General features: G+C 46.7%; 3 protein-coding genes across 4 annotated transcripts; 2 read left to right on the top strand and 1 right to left on the bottom strand.

The window, feature by feature from the left end:
- Positions 1-38: 38 nt before the first annotated feature.
- chmp2a (charged multivesicular body protein 2A) lies at positions 39-2894 on the bottom strand. The gene is made up of 6 exons (XM_057035052.1): positions 2730-2894; positions 1731-1898; positions 1472-1651; positions 1268-1398; positions 888-949; positions 39-813 (listed from the first exon to the last, which is right to left on the bottom strand). The coding sequence occupies exons 2-6, from the start codon at positions 1896-1898 to the stop codon at positions 692-694; spliced, it is 663 nt and encodes a 220-aa protein (XP_056891032.1). The 5' UTR covers positions 2730-2894; the 3' UTR covers positions 39-691.
- A 396-nt stretch (positions 2895-3290) lies between these two features.
- On the top strand, positions 3291-4903 carry mrm1 (mitochondrial rRNA methyltransferase 1 homolog (S. cerevisiae)). The gene has a single exon (XM_057034960.1). The coding sequence runs from the start codon at positions 3494-3496 to the stop codon at positions 4619-4621; it is 1128 nt and encodes a 375-aa protein (XP_056890940.1). The 5' UTR covers positions 3291-3493; the 3' UTR covers positions 4622-4903.
- A 429-nt stretch (positions 4904-5332) lies between these two features.
- Positions 5333-16110, top strand: fbrs (fibrosin). 2 transcript variants are annotated; one of them, XM_057034906.1, is made up of 18 exons: positions 5333-7143; positions 8209-8385; positions 8463-8489; positions 8569-8598; positions 8675-8723; positions 8853-9186; positions 9269-9483; positions 9564-9808; positions 9891-9935; positions 10017-10115; positions 10526-10609; positions 10799-10837; positions 11234-11305; positions 11410-11563; positions 11734-11814; positions 12072-12155; positions 12833-13049; positions 13197-16110. In XM_057034906.1, exons 1-18 carry the CDS (start codon positions 6841-6843, stop codon positions 14758-14760), a joined length of 3819 nt encoding a protein of 1272 aa, XP_056890886.1. In that variant the 5' UTR covers positions 5333-6840; the 3' UTR covers positions 14761-16110. The 2 variants fall into 2 exon arrangements, with proteins under 2 accessions (XP_056890886.1, XP_056890893.1); XM_057034913.1 differs by lacking the exon at positions 10799-10837.
- Positions 16111-16347: the final 237 nt, after the last annotated feature.

The raw sequence follows: 16347 nt of genomic DNA, 5'->3' as shown, positions 1-16347 counted from the left end.
TTTTAATTTTCCCCATGAAATGATAAACTTCAACCTGCTACATATGAGGAAACCAAACTTTATTGAACAGAGACAGTCCGTCTAAAAGACTTCGGCAGCAACTTGTTGAGCATTTTGGGGAAATTCCCACCAGCAACAAACAGGAGTGACGTTTCACTCTGGGATGCGTGTATCCGTGACAACATCAGTTATGTCAAGATGCGCGTGAAAATATCAACTGTCCTGATTGTAAATATATAGAAATTAAGGATATCAGATAACATTTTATACACCACAAATAAACATGAAAATCATCGAGGCTTTTCTCAGGAAAACCCCCCAAAAAAAACCTTTGGTCATGTGACCAACTCATTCTGGGTTCACGGAAGCATTTTTAGTGTTAATCGAAACTGAAAACGCGCCACGATGGTTAGCATTTACACTGACAATCACTTTCAGAGAGTTGGGCAAAGTCATTCAGTGAGATAGAAAACGTCTACACCTACAGGTGGGAGATTAATGATCCCTGTAGGCTGGAAACTGCTGATTAAACATAATAAGCTCAGTAAATGAAAAATGCAGCAAACAGGAAGCCAAACGGCCTCAGAACACTGCTCAGACAGATAGTGTTGCGCCAGTGACGCCAAGAAAAGGAACCCAATCGCAGAAATTCGAGTACGTTTGTATCGACGGCTTCTGCGGCCGCCACTGCTCAGTCTCTCCGGAGGTTGTTCAGTCGCTCCTCCAGGTCGGCGTCCGCGTCGGCCACGGCGGCCTGGGGCTCGGCTTTCTTCCCCGCCGCTACCGACAAGCTTCCTCCGGTGCTCGGAAGATCTGGAACCGACAGGAGGTGATGTGAGAAATGGAAGAGAAGGGAGGCGACAGAAACGGCAGCACGAGCTTCTCACTTGAGAGTTCGTCCGATAGATTGAGACCCAGTTCATCCAGAACCTGGGACACGATGGCGTCGCTGCACGTGAAGCGGAAAAAAGCAGTGAGAAAGGGGCGAAAAAGAGAGAAAACATTTACATTTTAGCAGGTGTATTCACCAAAAACACATGAAACCATTTCAAACCAATCCCGCATCCACTGTCTTTGATCAACCTGGATGGATCAGCTGAGATTTCCACCAGGTTTGTGCTTCTCAAATTCCTAATGTTTCTGGCATTTTACCAAATTAACATTAGTTTCATCAAATTGTTCATGTCTGTGTTACACGGTGGCGATTCCTTTCCCTTCTTTAATCTAAAAAATAAAAGCACAGTGAAGCAGCGGAATCCGTTCTAACCTCTCCTCCTCGTCGTCTTCGTCGCCCATGGCATCGTCGATGGCGTCGTTCATCATCTCCTCTTTCATGTCCATCATTTCACTCTGCTTCTCAAACTCCATCATGATCTTCTGGATCTGTGGTAGCTTCAGCTGTGGAAACATCAGCTGGTCAACACAACAAGCTCCTCGTGGTGCTTCCGTGTCAGGGATTCTTCAGACACACCTGTTTGTTCATGGTGGCCATGGCCTTGGTCACCCCTTTCATCGCCTGGGCCATGCTGTTGTTTGACTTGAGCGTCTGTATCTTCAGACTGACAGCTTGAATGTTGGCTTTCATCAAGATGAACTTCTTGACGTACCGCCGGGTGCGGACCAAATCTTTAGCCATGATCTTTACAGCGTCCTACGGAAATGAAATAGCAGTCATTTAATACTTATCATTAATCCCTTCAATGCAGCAAAAGCAGGTTTTTTTTCCTAACCATCTGTCCCTGTTTGGCCATTTTCTTTATGTCAGCAATGATCTTCTTCTCCTGTTGCTCCAGTTTCTGTCGTTCTCTGTCAAGGTCTCTCATGGCTCGGTTGAGGAGCCTCTGATTCTCCCTTAACATCTGCTCCGGAGTCTTCCTTCTTCCAAAAATGAATTCCATCTATTCAAAGAGAGGGAAATTAATAAGCCATCGTCATGCAAAAAATGAACTGACAGATATTCTCTGGGTTTAGTTTGTCATTTTAGGTATTTTAAAATCTCCCACCTGTCATGACGCTTAATCTTCAACTGTCAAAAGGACTTTGATATATATAAAACGCTGCTTTGAAGTAGCAAAAAGAACTACAGTCATCAACTCATATACATGTTGCTCCAGGACATTTTCAATATTCCAATTGATTATCAAAGCCTTGGCCATATATGTAGCCGGGTTGGACGGCTACAATGGGCCTTCTTTCATAATTCAGGAAATATTTGAGACGTGACATAGAACCAAAGTGATTTAGGATTGAAAATAATTTGAAAATACTCCCTCTGACGTCATCATTTCAATATAACTCACACAGAACTTATCCAGTCTGTCTCCAGGGGTTCTTGGTCATGTCAGTTTTGTCTACATGGTTAAATGATCAGCTAATCCCAACACTTTACATTTACGATCTGTCTAATTGTGAAAATCAGAGTTTATTGTAGTGAAACTTTCCACACACGCGTCATCAAACATGTATTCGTGAACGCAAAGTGGGACTTCAACAGTTGGACTTGGCAAACAAACCAGAAACACGGTGTTTGAACAGTTAACAGTCCGTTTTTTATACCGTTTGGTTGTGTTGGTCTCTTGTCATCGCTTGAACACATGGAAAATATATTACTCGCTGGAGTCATATAGAGGCCTATTTCGGATACAGTAGTCAGCCGTGTTTACGCTCTCTCAACAGCCCAGGATCAACCAAAAGCGTAAGACAGTCTCCCCTGCTTTATGTTAACCTACCTTGTAGCCGACTTGATGTAAAACTGTAGTTATTCAGATGCTACACGACGCTCGGGCCGTCTTTTAGAAACAAATTATTTTGATTTCTTCACTTCACTTCCGTGTTGAAGTTATTTCTACTTCCGGGAAATGACGCAGCCGCGCACTGTTCATTACGTCAGCGACTTGAAGTTACTGTAACGGCGATAAAAGGAAAGAACTGTGCCTTTCAAAATAAACCAACACAAGCGATCACGTTTGTCGTTTATTTCCATTGTGCAAATATTTTCCTCATTTCACTGGTCTTTTCTTATTCCTTTTCACAAAGCTTCACAAATCAAGACCAACGGTCTACGTATGTGTTTTACTATGATTTTAATTTTATTAGACAAAATCGCTCATTTACAATTTCCTGTTTTGTCCCAGTTAGCTTGACGGCATAGTTACCTGGGTTCCTTTTTTAACATTATCTTAATACAAACAAATGCAAAAAGTCAAAAATATTCTACTAGTTTGTTTTTGTTTTGACGCGGAGTAAATATCGGTCTTTTATTTTATAGGTCAAAATATCTCCACATCCGGTCTTAATCCTGCGCACTTTGCGCATCTTGATTGCACACGTGAGTTTTTATCCAGTGAAATAGCAATTTAGACGGAAACTCTTCGTGTTTCTGGTTGGATCAATTTTAAAGTTTGTTGTTTGATTTATGGGTAAGTAAGCTTTAATAAATTTAAATTAAACTAGGTATTCTTGGTGCCTCTGGACATTTCTGGGCTATTGCAACATGCGTCACTACAAGGTGGTAAACGCTTGGACAAGACTGAACATAGATGCACTAAATTCAAGACTGCGGTCTGCCTCTTATCATGTTACATCTTCTTTCCTGCTCCCTGAGAACAGAAGAATTAGTCCTTTCGTGAAGAAGAGAGACCGCAGAGAGTTGAATCACGAGAGGTCCGTTCAGGTCCCGGGATACAACTACAAACACAAGAAAAATAATGAGAGCAAGGTGTCATCGGAACTCAGGAAACTGTGTCTGGAGGATTTTCCTGGGGTGGAGGGGAGGCAGCTAGGACAGAAGGCAACCCTGGACTCCAATTCAGAGAACCACGACGTTGTTTTTGGCATTGCTCCGTGTTTCTTGGCTCTGTCTCAGGGTCGCAGGAAGGCCTTTAAACTGTTTGTGAAAGATGGAGAAGCCACACAAAGGGCCTCTGTGTTGAAGGTGTGTGAGGAGGCTCATTCTCGGCGAGTACAAATCTGTCACGTCGGCAAAAAGGACTTGGACAAGATGTGTTTGGGCCGAGTTCATCAAGGCGTGTGTCTGCAGGCCAGTCGACTGGACTATCTCACTAAAGCCTCCCGCAACACACTCGGGGATAAAGGCAATAACGGCCCCCCTCTCTGGCTTGTCCTGGAGGAAATTCAGGACCCCATGAATCTGGGAGCTATTCTTCGCTCTGCCTACTTCCTGGGAGTGGACAGAGTCGCCAGCAGCCTCCACAGAAGCTGTCCGTTGTCCCCTGTCGTCAGCAAAGCCAGCTCGGGCGTCATGGAGGTGATGGAGGTGTACGGCTATGAAAGCCTGGAAGATCTGCTCAGGATGAAGGTGGCACAGGGCTGGCAGGTGGTGGGCAGCGTGGGAACTGATGCAGAGGCGATGCACACCCCCATCCTCCGGTGTTCAGACTTTCAGTTGACTAAACCCACGCTGCTGCTGATGGGGGGCGAAGGGGGGGGCTTGTCTCGGGAGCTTCTCTCCCTCTGCCAGGCCCTTCTCACCATCCCAGCTGGCAGAAACCTGCTTCCAGGTGTTGAATCGCTTAATGTCTCCGTAGCTGCAGGCATTCTGCTCCACTCGGTGCTGCGATCCAGACAGATCAACCAATTAGGCTCACGCAATCTATCATGAGCCTTTAAAGTCTCTGGTGGTTGATATCACGAGTGCTTTGCTCGTTATGGGGCTTTGATATTTAAAGTTGAGAAGCAAGAGGAAAATGAACGTACGTCATGTTCTTGTGAGTTTACATGAAGTCCCCAGCTTCTTAAACAGCAGTAATCCAGCTCTAACATCATTTATCCGGGTTCATGGAGACACCAATCGGACTGCAGGACTTTGGCGAGATGTTGTGAGACCGTATCTTGTTTTAAATTGTCTGTATTCATAATCATTAAAACCATCTGTCCACTTTGACTTTTCCATTCCTTTAGGGGATGTCGTCATTCATACTAAGCTAACTTGAATATGTTATTTGATAATTTAATGTTATAGTTAAAAATATGAAATACAGGTAAATCAAGCTCTCCCTGTGTATGTAAATCCCCAAATCACAGAATTTGGTGAAGTAACTTTACACATCTGGATGAAAGATATATTACAAATCAACCTTATACATCATAAAATGAAATAACCTCAAATAGTTTCTTGTAAAACTACTTTCTGGACTATAATAAAAATTAAAAGATCCACAATTACAAAAAAAGAAGGTAATTTACGTCCTTAAAAGGCAACGAGTGTTTGGGACAGTTTTCGGAACAATACTGGCGACCGAGCGGCGTGTTTCCTCTAGGGGGCGCTGTGACGCAGGGGGCGGCCGAACCGACTGTTCGGTGACTGGAGAAGAAGAGTGGCGCACACAATGCACTGCACGGCTGACAAGGGTTGTGTCTCAATGATTTTCCCGATAAATTTCTAAATTGGTGGAAACTTGTGAAGGGGAAGCACTGGAGTCGTCCTGCGTCTTTCTTCATATTTGCACACTGGATTTAGTGTGAAAAACGAATGCTTGGGAACGACGGAGAGTGGCCCAACTAATCCTAAACACTGGATTACACGGGGAAGGCTGTATGCAGGAGCTGCCCAGCCCAACGGGGGCTTGGCCGACACCCTCGTTTATGAAATCGACAGCGAGGCTTTAATATATGGGCCTTGATTTTTTTTTTCTTCACTGGAGGTGAAAACGATTGAAGGATGCCCGTGAATACGTGAGATATTGATGTTTTTGGGATGATCGGTTACACAAAACCTTCCGCGTTTTCTTGCCTCCGTAAAAATTTAAAAGGTCTTGCTTGTGGTTTAGCTGGCTAACAGCTGAATCGGCTAACGCTACATAGCCAGAGTGCTAACGTTACGTCTTTCTTTTGGTGTGATGCGAACTCCTCCATTACTATCGACCGATTTCGTTACAGACACAGAAGAATCGCTATAGAGGCTGCCCAATATTAGTTAGCGTCACACTTGATTGCTCGGCGCATCAGTCTTTAAAGATACATTTGAAGAATATAAATTTATTCTTGGCTTGCTGGTTGACTACACAGTACTTATTGGGTTAGCCGTTTACATGCTATCCAAATGAACATTAGCTAATTGGCCAGAGTCAACACTGACCAACGTTAGCTACCAATGACATGAGTTAAGTAAGCCGGGCAGCACCTTTAACTACCTGGGTTGTAAGTACTTTATACTACCTGTCAACATTGATGATTAACGTTTTGCATTACCACAGGATAATGTCATGATCAACAGCCTGTTGGTGTCAATATAAGATAAGCGGCCTAGCTAACAGGCTAACTTCAATTTAGCTAACGGGAAAATAAAATTGTAACCCTGAGCAATATTTGATAAATTCTGCATCGTTGGTGTTGGGCAGTACCAACACTGGCATATTTTTCTTTTAAAAAACAAAAAACCCTCTGTCTAGTGGAGATCTGGCCCTGCTTTTGAGTACCTTAACCGAGCAGACTTGCTTTTTTGTTTACATGCGTACAACTTAGGTTGTCGGGTTTATCGCTTGTTAGCTAGCTACCATTAGCCTCAAAATAGACACAATCTACTATGTCTTGACTTTTGTACACGTTTTAGGTCTTTAGATTTCGGTCGTTTTCCGAGTTCACGCCCAGGTTTAGTGAAATGACACTCAAATTTCGCCGAAAGATCGGCACTGGTGCCAATAGACTGTTGTCAAAGGACGGTAAATAATAGCCACTGGTTCCATTAACGCCATTTTAACAGGGCTCCTGCGAGGGCCTGTGTGGTTGTGTTTATCTGCGGTTCGGTGCCCGAAACCGGACTGGGACTCGAATAAAGTGCCTTTGTTTTCCCCGGAGTTGGAAAAAAAAGGAGGTTTGATTATGGAGGGCCCGAGCCGAAGCACTGGATTCAGGCAGAGCCGACGGTCCCGTTCGCAGCGCGATAGGGAGCGGCGGCGGCGGAGAGTGGACCTGGCACAGGAGCGGGCCACGTCCATGTCCTCGGGCTCGGATCGGGAGGCTTGTGGGACCAACAGTGTCCTGGGTCCCGGTAATAGAGAATGTCGGCCCGGTTTTGGAAGACACAGGCCTCCGCGACGGAGAAAGCGAGAGTCGGTGTCCTGCGAGGAAGACGTCATTGACGGCTTCGCCATCGCGAGCTTCATTAGCCTGGAGGCGCTGGAGGTAAATATTTACCTGTTTACTCCTCATTCACACACTTTTATTACCCCCCCCCCCCCCCCCAGGCAGGATGATTAGTGTGTGAGGCAGCAGAGCAGACATGAATGACAGGTTTTAATTGTCCTCTTGCCCCCCCCCCCTCCATCACTGGAATCCATTAGCCTCCGTTTCTGCAGCTAAATGAGTGAAAGAGCTGCTTCCTGACAGATTCCTTGTTTGGAGAGAGAGATCCACTGGGTCCAACCCCCCAACCCCGAGGCATTGCTCTGGAGATGGCTGCATTTTTCATGTTCTGGTTCTCTGAGGTGCCAGCGGGCTCCTCTGGACGTGTATCAGCAGCAGCCACTGGCTTCTTTAAGCACCTGGATTAAATACTTGGTTTTAATCTCGTCCAAGAAACCCTGCCGCACGGCGCACGCTTCAATTCCCTTTACGGGTAAAGATCTGAGTGGTGCTGCTGGAATTTTGTGGAATAAACTGAAGTTATGAGAGGAATTGATGCCGAAACATTCGTTCAGGAGAGGAAACTTCACGTTATAGTCGGTTCTAAAACTGCCAGTTTATAGAAACTTGCATTGTTTTCTGCCCTCTCTTGAAGCAGGAGATGGTATTATGGGATATCTACGCTCTGCCCATTGAACAAGGTGAACGCTGGTGTGTTTAAAGGTGGAATGTGGCAATTTCCTCCGGCAGTTTTTAAATTTCCTGTTTGAATTTATCAGGCTCAGCAAGTCAGCACCTGGAGTTCTTATTTATTATTTAAATAACATAGATGCTGATATAATTATGGTTAATGTGAGTTTATCCTTTAATCCAAAATGCCCGCGCCTACCGTCATGTTGTTGAATTGTGTTTTCATTTAAAATGCACCAGAACCAGGAGACCTGTGGACGGAACGTAGCATAAACGAAGGATGGTGCTTTGGATCGTTCCATTTTTTACAGTCCCGGAGCAAGTTTGGAAACTTGATCAGCCGGAGCTACGGAGCCCAGGATCCTTCCCCGCGTCCTCACCCTTATTCCCATTATCTGTCCTGTCTAATTCATGAATTTCTGATCTCCTTGTCAGATGGACTGCTCTCTGAAGCCCAGCCAGCGCACGGATCTGTTGGGAAGGAGGAACAAGGGGAAGAGGGGGCCGGAGGAGAATGGTGGGGGGCCGCTGTCGGAGCCTGAGGAAGGAGCTGCGCACAGTTACTCCAGCAGCTGTTGGAAAAATAACAGGAAGAAGAGGAGGAGGTTAGAGGTGAGTGGCTGCAGAGGCCTCTCTGTCGGATCACCTGCCCACGAGCATCACCTCAAGCTCTCCCTTCTCTTTTTTAGGGACACCCCATGGAGACGGGTTATATTGTAAGTTTCTTCTCACTGAGCGTGAGTTTTGACTCGGGTAGGAACAGAAATCACAAGTTCTCCCTTTTTTTTGTTCCAGTGTGACACCGAGAGCGACACGGGGGACAAGGTTTGGCGTTCGCCGCTCTGGTCGGAGTTTTACTTTCATTTTCTGAGTCGGTTAAAATGGGTTTCTTGTCTTTTAGGCTTCTGACAACGAAATCGACCCAGTTTTCACCGTCAGCACAAGAAAAGGTAAAAACAAACAGTTGTGTTGGAACAGGGACTTGTTGGACCTGCAGGATAAGTTCCTTTCAACGAGGTTGTTCATATTTGCCGTTTTTGGGTGGTTTTGTAATTTGAGTTTGATGTCGTCCTCTTAAGTTGCTGAGCCCACCCCCTCAGCTATGGGCACCTCGGTGGGCAAGAGCTGCCCGACCCTGCCGGCCCGCACCGGCGGAGCGTCCAGGTTGATGGTCACGCCCAGGGTGTCCGGCCTGGAGCGGAGTCAGGAGAAAAGCCTGGAGCAGCACTTCCCGGAGCCTATTTGTTCTTCTACCTCCTCTGCGCCCTTCTCTCGCCTGCCTTCTCCCATCACTGCCTCTGCCACCGCCTCCCGGCCGAGCCCGTTTAACGGCAACGGCAGCCCGCCGCTCTCCAAACCCAAACCCTTCCTCACTTTGCCTGGACGGTCTCACTCCATATACCACCACAACAGGTATTTCCCCTCCTTCAATAAGGAGCTAGTCCTCCTCTCTGTCTCTGGGCTGCAGCTGTGCTGACTCCTTCTCCTCCTTTAGGAGCAGCACGCCTGTGAAACCTCCGTCATCTGCTTCGGCTGTTGGATCCTCTTCATCTTCCATGAGGCCCCCAACTCCCTCCGCCAGAGGCTCAGCATCCTCAGGGCCCCACCGACCTCCATCTCGAGCTAGCTCTGGAACGCTGTTCACGTCCTCTCCCGGCCTGCCTCCCCCTCCGCCTCTGCTCCAAGGCCCCGCCCACTCGGCTGCGGCAGGTAAGGCGAACAGGAAAGCTCTGTCCAGCCCGGCTCTTCGTGGCCCCCCGAGTTAGACTCTCATGTTGTGACTTTCCCAGAGCGCGAGGGCAGACGCAGCGCCCCCGGGGCTGACAACAACGCAGCGGCGTCAGGCCGCAGCACGCCCGGCGGCCCGTCGGCGTCGAGCGCCACGTCGGGCTCGTCAGGCCGAGCGTCTCAGAACCAGCCCAGCATCCCACCCCTCGCCTTTCAGTTCCATCAGCACAACCACCAGCACCAACACACGCACACACACCAACACTTCACGCCCTTTCTGCACCCCACCGCCACCGCGCCGCCTCTGGTAAGTCCTCGCAGTTGAGGGTTTTTTTTGTGTCGTTGCTTCCAGTACGCGGCATAACCCCTGCAATCCTTTTGTCTTTTAGTTTGATAAATATCCTGGGAAAATGGACGGTCTATACCGACACCCGGTGAGAAGCGATGGCGAGGTTGTTGTAAATGGCTCTCTGTCACTGCTCACTGAACCATGTGTGCTTTGTGTGTCGTGACAGTTCTTCCCACAATATCCACCGCCCTCAGTGCCGAATATCCAGCCTGTGATTCCTCCTACTGGGCCTTTCAGCTCCTTGCAAGGAGCGTTTCAGCCAAAGGTGAGAAATAAGTTTTACCGGGAACAGTTGGCACGAGGAACCAGCACTTGGGTGCAAAGGAATCTGGGAACGGCGTTTATTATTGCAGCTCCTGTGCTTCATGTGCACCTTTAAATTTGTGTATGACACTATTTTTCTCTTGCAGTCCCCAATAAATGTAACGCTGTAGCATTTGCATTATAATGGTACGATCCAAATGCATTTTCAAATGGCTGTTAGCTCATTAGCTTTACAATTAGTGTAGCATTACAGATTAAGATGTAATGGGGGTTTGAGGGATTTTAGGAATTATGAGGCGTGTTCTAAACACCGGAAGGTTGTTTATCAAAGATCTGGCACCCGTCAACAGGCCTTTACATGAGCACAAGTGGACGTACGTTTTAGCTGACGTTTTGTGCTTTGTGTGGCAGCCTCTTGTCCCTCAGGGAACCGGTCCTGACATAACGGCTCGTCTCGGGGTTGTGCCTCATCACCTGCAGCCTAAAGACCCCAGGGTAAGGTCAACCTGTTTGCTTCGAACGCGGTAGCTGCATTTACCCCTCAGATATTTGTCCACACGTCACCCCCAAAGATACGGACAGCCACTTTAGGTCAGGATGCACGTAGGCCGGGTTAGCGCACTAACGCTAACGCTCTTGATGAAGAGAGTTATATTGATTAAAAAGTGGTCTGTTCTCTTGTAGCTACCTGATCCATTTGGGACATCGTTGAAAATCAGTAATGTAAGCAAAACAGCTCTTTGAAACTTTGAGGCTTCTTAGTGCTTTCACTCTAACAGCTTGATTCACCCTCTTTACTAATCTCACTTGTGATCTTGTCTACTCTCAGCCCTTGCACACACAGTTAGATACCAAGAGAACCTGATATTCACCCTGTTGTATAATGTATGTAATTGTTCACCCCCCCCCTTTAATCCTTCTAGATACACCTGGTTCCTTCATTGGTTCTTTATTATTATTTCAGCAAACCTGCATTTATCTGTAGTGATTTCCTTTATCTCCAAGAAGAGAAGGGATCATATTAAAGGAGATCTGACTCTTTGTGCAATGGCATTAATTCTGTGCATGTGAGATTGAGGGAATAACATAGTAAGCCCTTGTGATTGATTTATTCTGCAGAAGCCAGGGAAATGGTGTGCTATGCATGTATATTTGGCCTGGATGATTCTAAGCCATCAGAAAAAAGTCAAGGTACGTCTTTAAATTATTTCCAGATTCATTTGGGTTCAATAATTATATTAAGAGGATTTAATCGAGACGACATGTGCTCGGCATTGCTCTGCCTCTCTCTGTAGTTGATGCAGGCTGAACCCCACAAGTTGGACTTCCGCAGTGACCCGCTGGCTCGTCTTCCTGGAGCGGGAGGACTGGGTCCCCTGGGGACCATAGGAGGAGGCTTACCTCCCACTCATGAGCTGACCAGACCGCCGAGTCTTTTTCCAGCTACAGGTCCATAAATAACCGTGGCTCTTCCTTAAGAAGCTTCAGGATGTGAATGGATTGTGATTGTCGGACCTTTGTGTCGCACCCTTTTCCATAGTGCTCTTTCGGGTGCATCTTCTGCCTTATTTGATTAAAATTGCCTCTTTTTTCTTCCTCTCTTTAATATTTCCTTGTAGGACCAGTCAATCCGTCCTCGGCCCAGTTTATGGCGCCACCCACGGCCCACTCTTCTTTCCTTCCACCCCCTGCACACCTGGGTAAGCTGTGTCAAAAGGCCCATTTGTTGGCAATAGTGTCTTTATGGAAGAATAAAAATGACAAATGCTTAACCGTTTGCTTTGGCGAGCTTGGATCAACAGACTAGTTATTGGTCGTCTTGATGCACTAAATCTTTGACTGGTTACTTGCCCCACAAAGTTTTAGTCATTGAAGAAAGAAATCGGATGCGAGCCCGTGGCCTGTGTGAAATCTTGATATAAGCATTTATTAAAACATTTCCTCTCTACTGTGTTAGATCCATATGGTCGTTCGCCGCCTTTTACCCCATTGGGAGCCCTTGGTTCTGGTGCCTTTGGAGGACTTGGCAGCCCGACAATGGGTCAGTCTAATGGAACCTCCCGTCTTGTGTTACGGTGGAAGATTGAACTCTGAAATTTTCCGTTGACATAAAACAAAGGAGTTCATTTAACAATGGACCTTAAGCACGTCTGGCCAAAGACTTTATTGCTAATGGTTCTGGCGCTTCTTATTCCATTCTGATCTCACTCTACTTAAAAATGTCAAAGATGCTACACTGTGACGTCTAGTATGAGGGCGTTTCCTAGTTGCTCCCACCAGGAAGTATCAATGCATTTGTCCAAGATGAGCAGCACAAATCATTCATGGTTCCACATTATTTCGATTGGTGTTACAATTATTGCTGTCGATTCCAACAAAGCTGTTCTTAAAGTGTCAGTGAGTTGCAATTTGGAAAAAGGGCGGGAAGAGGGAAGAAATTCAGAGTTTTATAAGTAGAAACTTGTCCCACCATCGCACTAACAGCATATTCTGATGAAACAAATTGGTTCATGTGGCTGCTCGTCTTCCTTCTATGACATTATTAGCTCATTGTTAGTGCCGATATCCCCCTTATTTACATTATATCATCACTTATTTTACAATATGAACCATGACCATGTATGGAATCTTTGCAACGTTATTTAATTATGTTTATGACACAAATAAATGTAAAATTCTTGTCTGTAAAGTAGAATATAATATCTGTTTGTATCACAGCGGGCTCTGTATTTGGCCACAAAGATTCACCTGCTGCTGTGGTTGGGGGCTTACCAAATCCTAACCATCACGACCCATGGAACCGTCTACATGCTGGTCCTGCCACCTTCCCTGCTGGCCCCAGTTGGGCTAAAGCAACAGACAAGCGGGATGAAAGGGATCGAGGGAAGGACGGTGAGAGGAGAGATATACCCCACATCAAGGATGAAAAGGACAGGTACGGAAGTTCAGCGTATACGCGCGAGCATTGTCTGACTTACTGTTAGTGCTGTCGACTGCGGAAAAAGTCCCACATCCAATGGTCCAGCGGTCGTTTGTTAAACGATGCCCTTCGTGTAACTCTTGTGCACCTTGTCTTTTGCAGAGATAATATGCTGTATGGACGACAACCTGTGAGAATGTCTCCAGTTGCCCCATCATTCAAACCTCGGAACAGTACCCCAGTCTCGCATATTAATGGTCACAGCAGCGCCATGGGTGTGAGCAGCGGGCCTATCGAGGACCTGACACGCAGCTTTAATAGAGACAGAGAAAGAGATGCAGAGAAGCGACCACTACCGACCATGTCTTCACGGGGACTGCCTCTTGGCTCTTCATCTTTAGGAGCAGAGAGGGACAGGCCGAGGTCTTCATCTTCTGCACTCACTACTCCCCCACCTTCCAACCGCTCCGCCGCGTCTCCTCTGGACCTCTATCCTCGCTCGCTTGCCTCGACAGCACACGGTCTTCACGGCGACCATTCACACTCCCACCGAGATGGCGGCATTCCTTCCTCGACAGCTACTGCCTCTATCGCCTCTTTGTCTCAGGCTAAAAAGTCTGACCGGACCACCACCCCTGTGTCCAAATCTTCCCTGCTTCTCCCTCCAGTTAAAGTCAAGGAGGAGCGGAAGGAAGAGTCCGAGCATATCCCTATCACCCTGCCTCCCTCAGCAACCAATCACGGCTTCGACCGACCTCGCAGCCACCCACACCAACATAGTTCTGGTACGCCTTCTTCCGCATCCTTGTCATTGACTCCGACCCCTGGTGTTCCCCTCCTTACACATGCTCCAGGCCATCCTCCAACCCACCTTTCCTTGTTGGACCGCTCCAGAGCTATTGAAGCATATCTAGGCAGTGCAGTGGGTGCTGGGTTGGTAGTAGGCCCGGGAGAACGCTTCCCTCATGGCCCGAGTCACGGACCACCACATGGTCCGCATAGTTTTACCTGGGACCCGTGGAGAGAACTTGCAGCTCAACAGCAGCATCATCGCAGGGAGGTTTTGTCACTCAGGTCAGACCCTCACCTTGCCCTGCGGCCTGATCCACATGTGGCCCGTCTCCTCGAGCATCAGCGCTTTCTGGAGGCAGAGAGAGCTGCAGCTGTAGCAGCTGCAACTTCTCACCACCCTCCCTCATCTACCTCTGCTGCCTCCACCTCTGCTGTACGGCAGGAGTTGGGCCTAATGGCCCACCACTTTGACCGCCCTCCTCACCTTGGACCACCAGGAGGAGGACTGATCGATGAAGAGCAGCGTGCCCAGATCCTCAGGGAAGACTTTGAGCGGGCTCGTTACTTCGGGATGCACCCACATCTCCCTGCTGGGTCTCACCTCGCGAGCCCATCTCATGCTGCTACTGCCACTCACCTTGAGCAGCTCCACCCTGGTCTTCTCTCTCACTCACTCCCCCCTGGAGCTTCTCCTGCTTCACAGCACCATGCTGGGCTCTATGCTCGTCTAGGTCCTCTGAACCATCACCACATGCCCAATGGTATCTTGTCAAAATCCCCCGCTGGGTTGGTGGGAGCTCTGGCAGTCGGGGCACCTCCTCCACTCATTCCGTCCCTCACCAGCCGGTCAGCCACACCCCCTCGCAGTTCTAGACTCGGTGGGCCCGGCGAGCTGGCACTGTACAGTGCTCACAAAGATGGAGAGTCCAGATAGTACAGGAATGACACTGGAGGAGATGAAGGGAAATGTCAGGATCACTGTGCTGCTCTCAGTCTGCCCCCTTTCCTCTTGCTGACTGTCGAACACCACCCTCACTAATACAGAAGCTATCCAGCTCCAGCCCCCTCCCCCAAAAAAGGAGAACTGTGACATGCTGTACAGTGGGGGAAATGCAAGACTTGTAGTATGCGCAATGGTTCTCAGTGCAATTTAAAGGTACATGGTTCATGTGCATCCTGTTTGTGAGAGGTTTTTTGTTTGTTTTTTTTGGTCATACAGGCTGTTGGTTATTATGGCTGTCTGTTTAGGAAGCTGTAGGAAGAGCCAGAGGACAGCTTTTTTATTTCACATTTGTCAGGTTAGTTATAATTCATGTTTCTAAGCAAGCCTTTTCCAGATGAATTGGAAATTACTTCCAGAGGGATGTACACTGTGAAATATATCAACAGTTGATCTTCAGATCAGTGAAATCATGGGATATTACAAAGCTCTTCCCTACAACCCTGCCTGTATTCTGTGGATGGGGGTGTTAAGAAATACAGTAATAAACTGGTGCTTTCTGTTCTGTTTAATGTCTTTTGTCATTGTCAAAAGGCAGGATATCGGTCAGTTAGCATCCCACCTCAGTTTCTTGCTTTACCCAAAAATCTCAACCAAAACCCTCAGCTTCGTTATGAGATTCCATCTTTTTTTTTCCTCCAAAGGATGAATGGAAATGAACTGTGCTTCACTGTATAAACAGTGCTTTAGAGCTTCCTGTAACTGTTTCCCAGTCTTCTCTTGACTATATGTGCAGGACCAGATTATAGTAGTATAGAAAATTGCCTTTGTAATTATTATTCTTAACATTAATTATCTTCTATAATAATAAATATATTCACTGTTATGTTATTTGTCTTTTTTCTGAGTATCAACCAGTACTCTCTTCACAGGTAGTAGTCTGTTGCAAGTCATGAAAAAGAGGGACTTGCTTCACAGAACACTTTTTGTGAACATAAAGCAGCGTCCATTGCAACCTCTGGCCTCTTCAAGGACGTCATCTCTGACTGCTGACTAGGAGGTTTACCTGTGTGTCACTGGTTATGTGAAATTTGCATTTGGGACTATGGGAGCCTTGTACATTGAACTGTAAAAGCTGTTTCTTTGACAACAATAAGTTATATACATGGATAAGTGGGACTTGTGATGATGAATAAAAAAATATATATGTACTTGTGTCAAAAAAAAGGCTGTAAGGTGGGTATCCTGAGAGGGGAAAGACTGGGTCAGTTATTTTAATATGACCGTTTTATACCTTTTAATGCCCTCCTAGAGAACACAGATTATTAAATGAATTGTTGTTTACTTGGTTGTGTGGGTCTTTATTTTAGTGTAAATATGGTAGTATGCAAATTTTCTTTGTCATTGATAATTCTATGGGGTTTTGGTTTGGTCCTTAATGGGCAAAGTCTGGAAGTAGCTGTTTACATTAACTTTATTTTTTGACAAAAATAAAAGGGACAGGTCAATATGGTTTGTCACATCAATAATAAAGCGTATAAACCATGCGATTCTTTGTTAACGGAAGGATGAATTAAACGA

The sequence above is a fragment of the Takifugu flavidus genome, chromosome 1 (genome assembly GCF_003711565.1).
Source record: "Takifugu flavidus isolate HTHZ2018 chromosome 1, ASM371156v2, whole genome shotgun sequence".
NCBI classification, from domain to species: Eukaryota; Metazoa; Chordata; class Actinopteri; order Tetraodontiformes; family Tetraodontidae; genus Takifugu; species Takifugu flavidus.
The sequence above is the reverse complement of the archived record's forward strand: the minus strand, read 5'-3'. Positions and strand labels throughout refer to the sequence as shown.

What these genes read in the sequence shown, in the direction of transcription:
- chmp2a (XM_057035052.1), bottom strand. Translation starts at nt 1,898, where the DNA reads ATGGAATTCATTTTTGGAAGAAGGAAGACTCCGGAGCAGATGTTAAGG. An exon ending in TGGCCACCATGAACAAACAG is followed by an intron (nt 1,399 to 1,471) that starts GTGTGTCTGAAG and finishes ATGTTTCCACAG; the next exon opens with CTGAAGCTACCACAGATCCA. An exon ending in TCTATCGGACGAACTCTCAA is followed by an intron (nt 814 to 887) that starts GTGAGAAGCTCG and finishes TGTCGGTTCCAG; the next exon opens with ATCTTCCGAGCACCGGAGGA.
- mrm1 (XM_057034960.1), top strand. Translation starts at nt 3,494, where the DNA reads ATGCGTCACTACAAGGTGGTAAACGCTTGGACAAGACTGAACATAGAT.
- fbrs (XM_057034906.1), top strand. Translation starts at nt 6,841, where the DNA reads ATGGAGGGCCCGAGCCGAAGCACTGGATTCAGGCAGAGCCGACGGTCC. An exon ending in TTAGCCTGGAGGCGCTGGAG is followed by an intron (nt 7,144 to 8,208) that starts GTAAATATTTAC and finishes TCTCCTTGTCAG; the next exon opens with ATGGACTGCTCTCTGAAGCC. An exon ending in GCCATCAGAAAAAAGTCAAG is followed by an intron (nt 11,306 to 11,409) that starts GTACGTCTTTAA and finishes CTCTCTCTGTAG; the next exon opens with TTGATGCAGGCTGAACCCCA.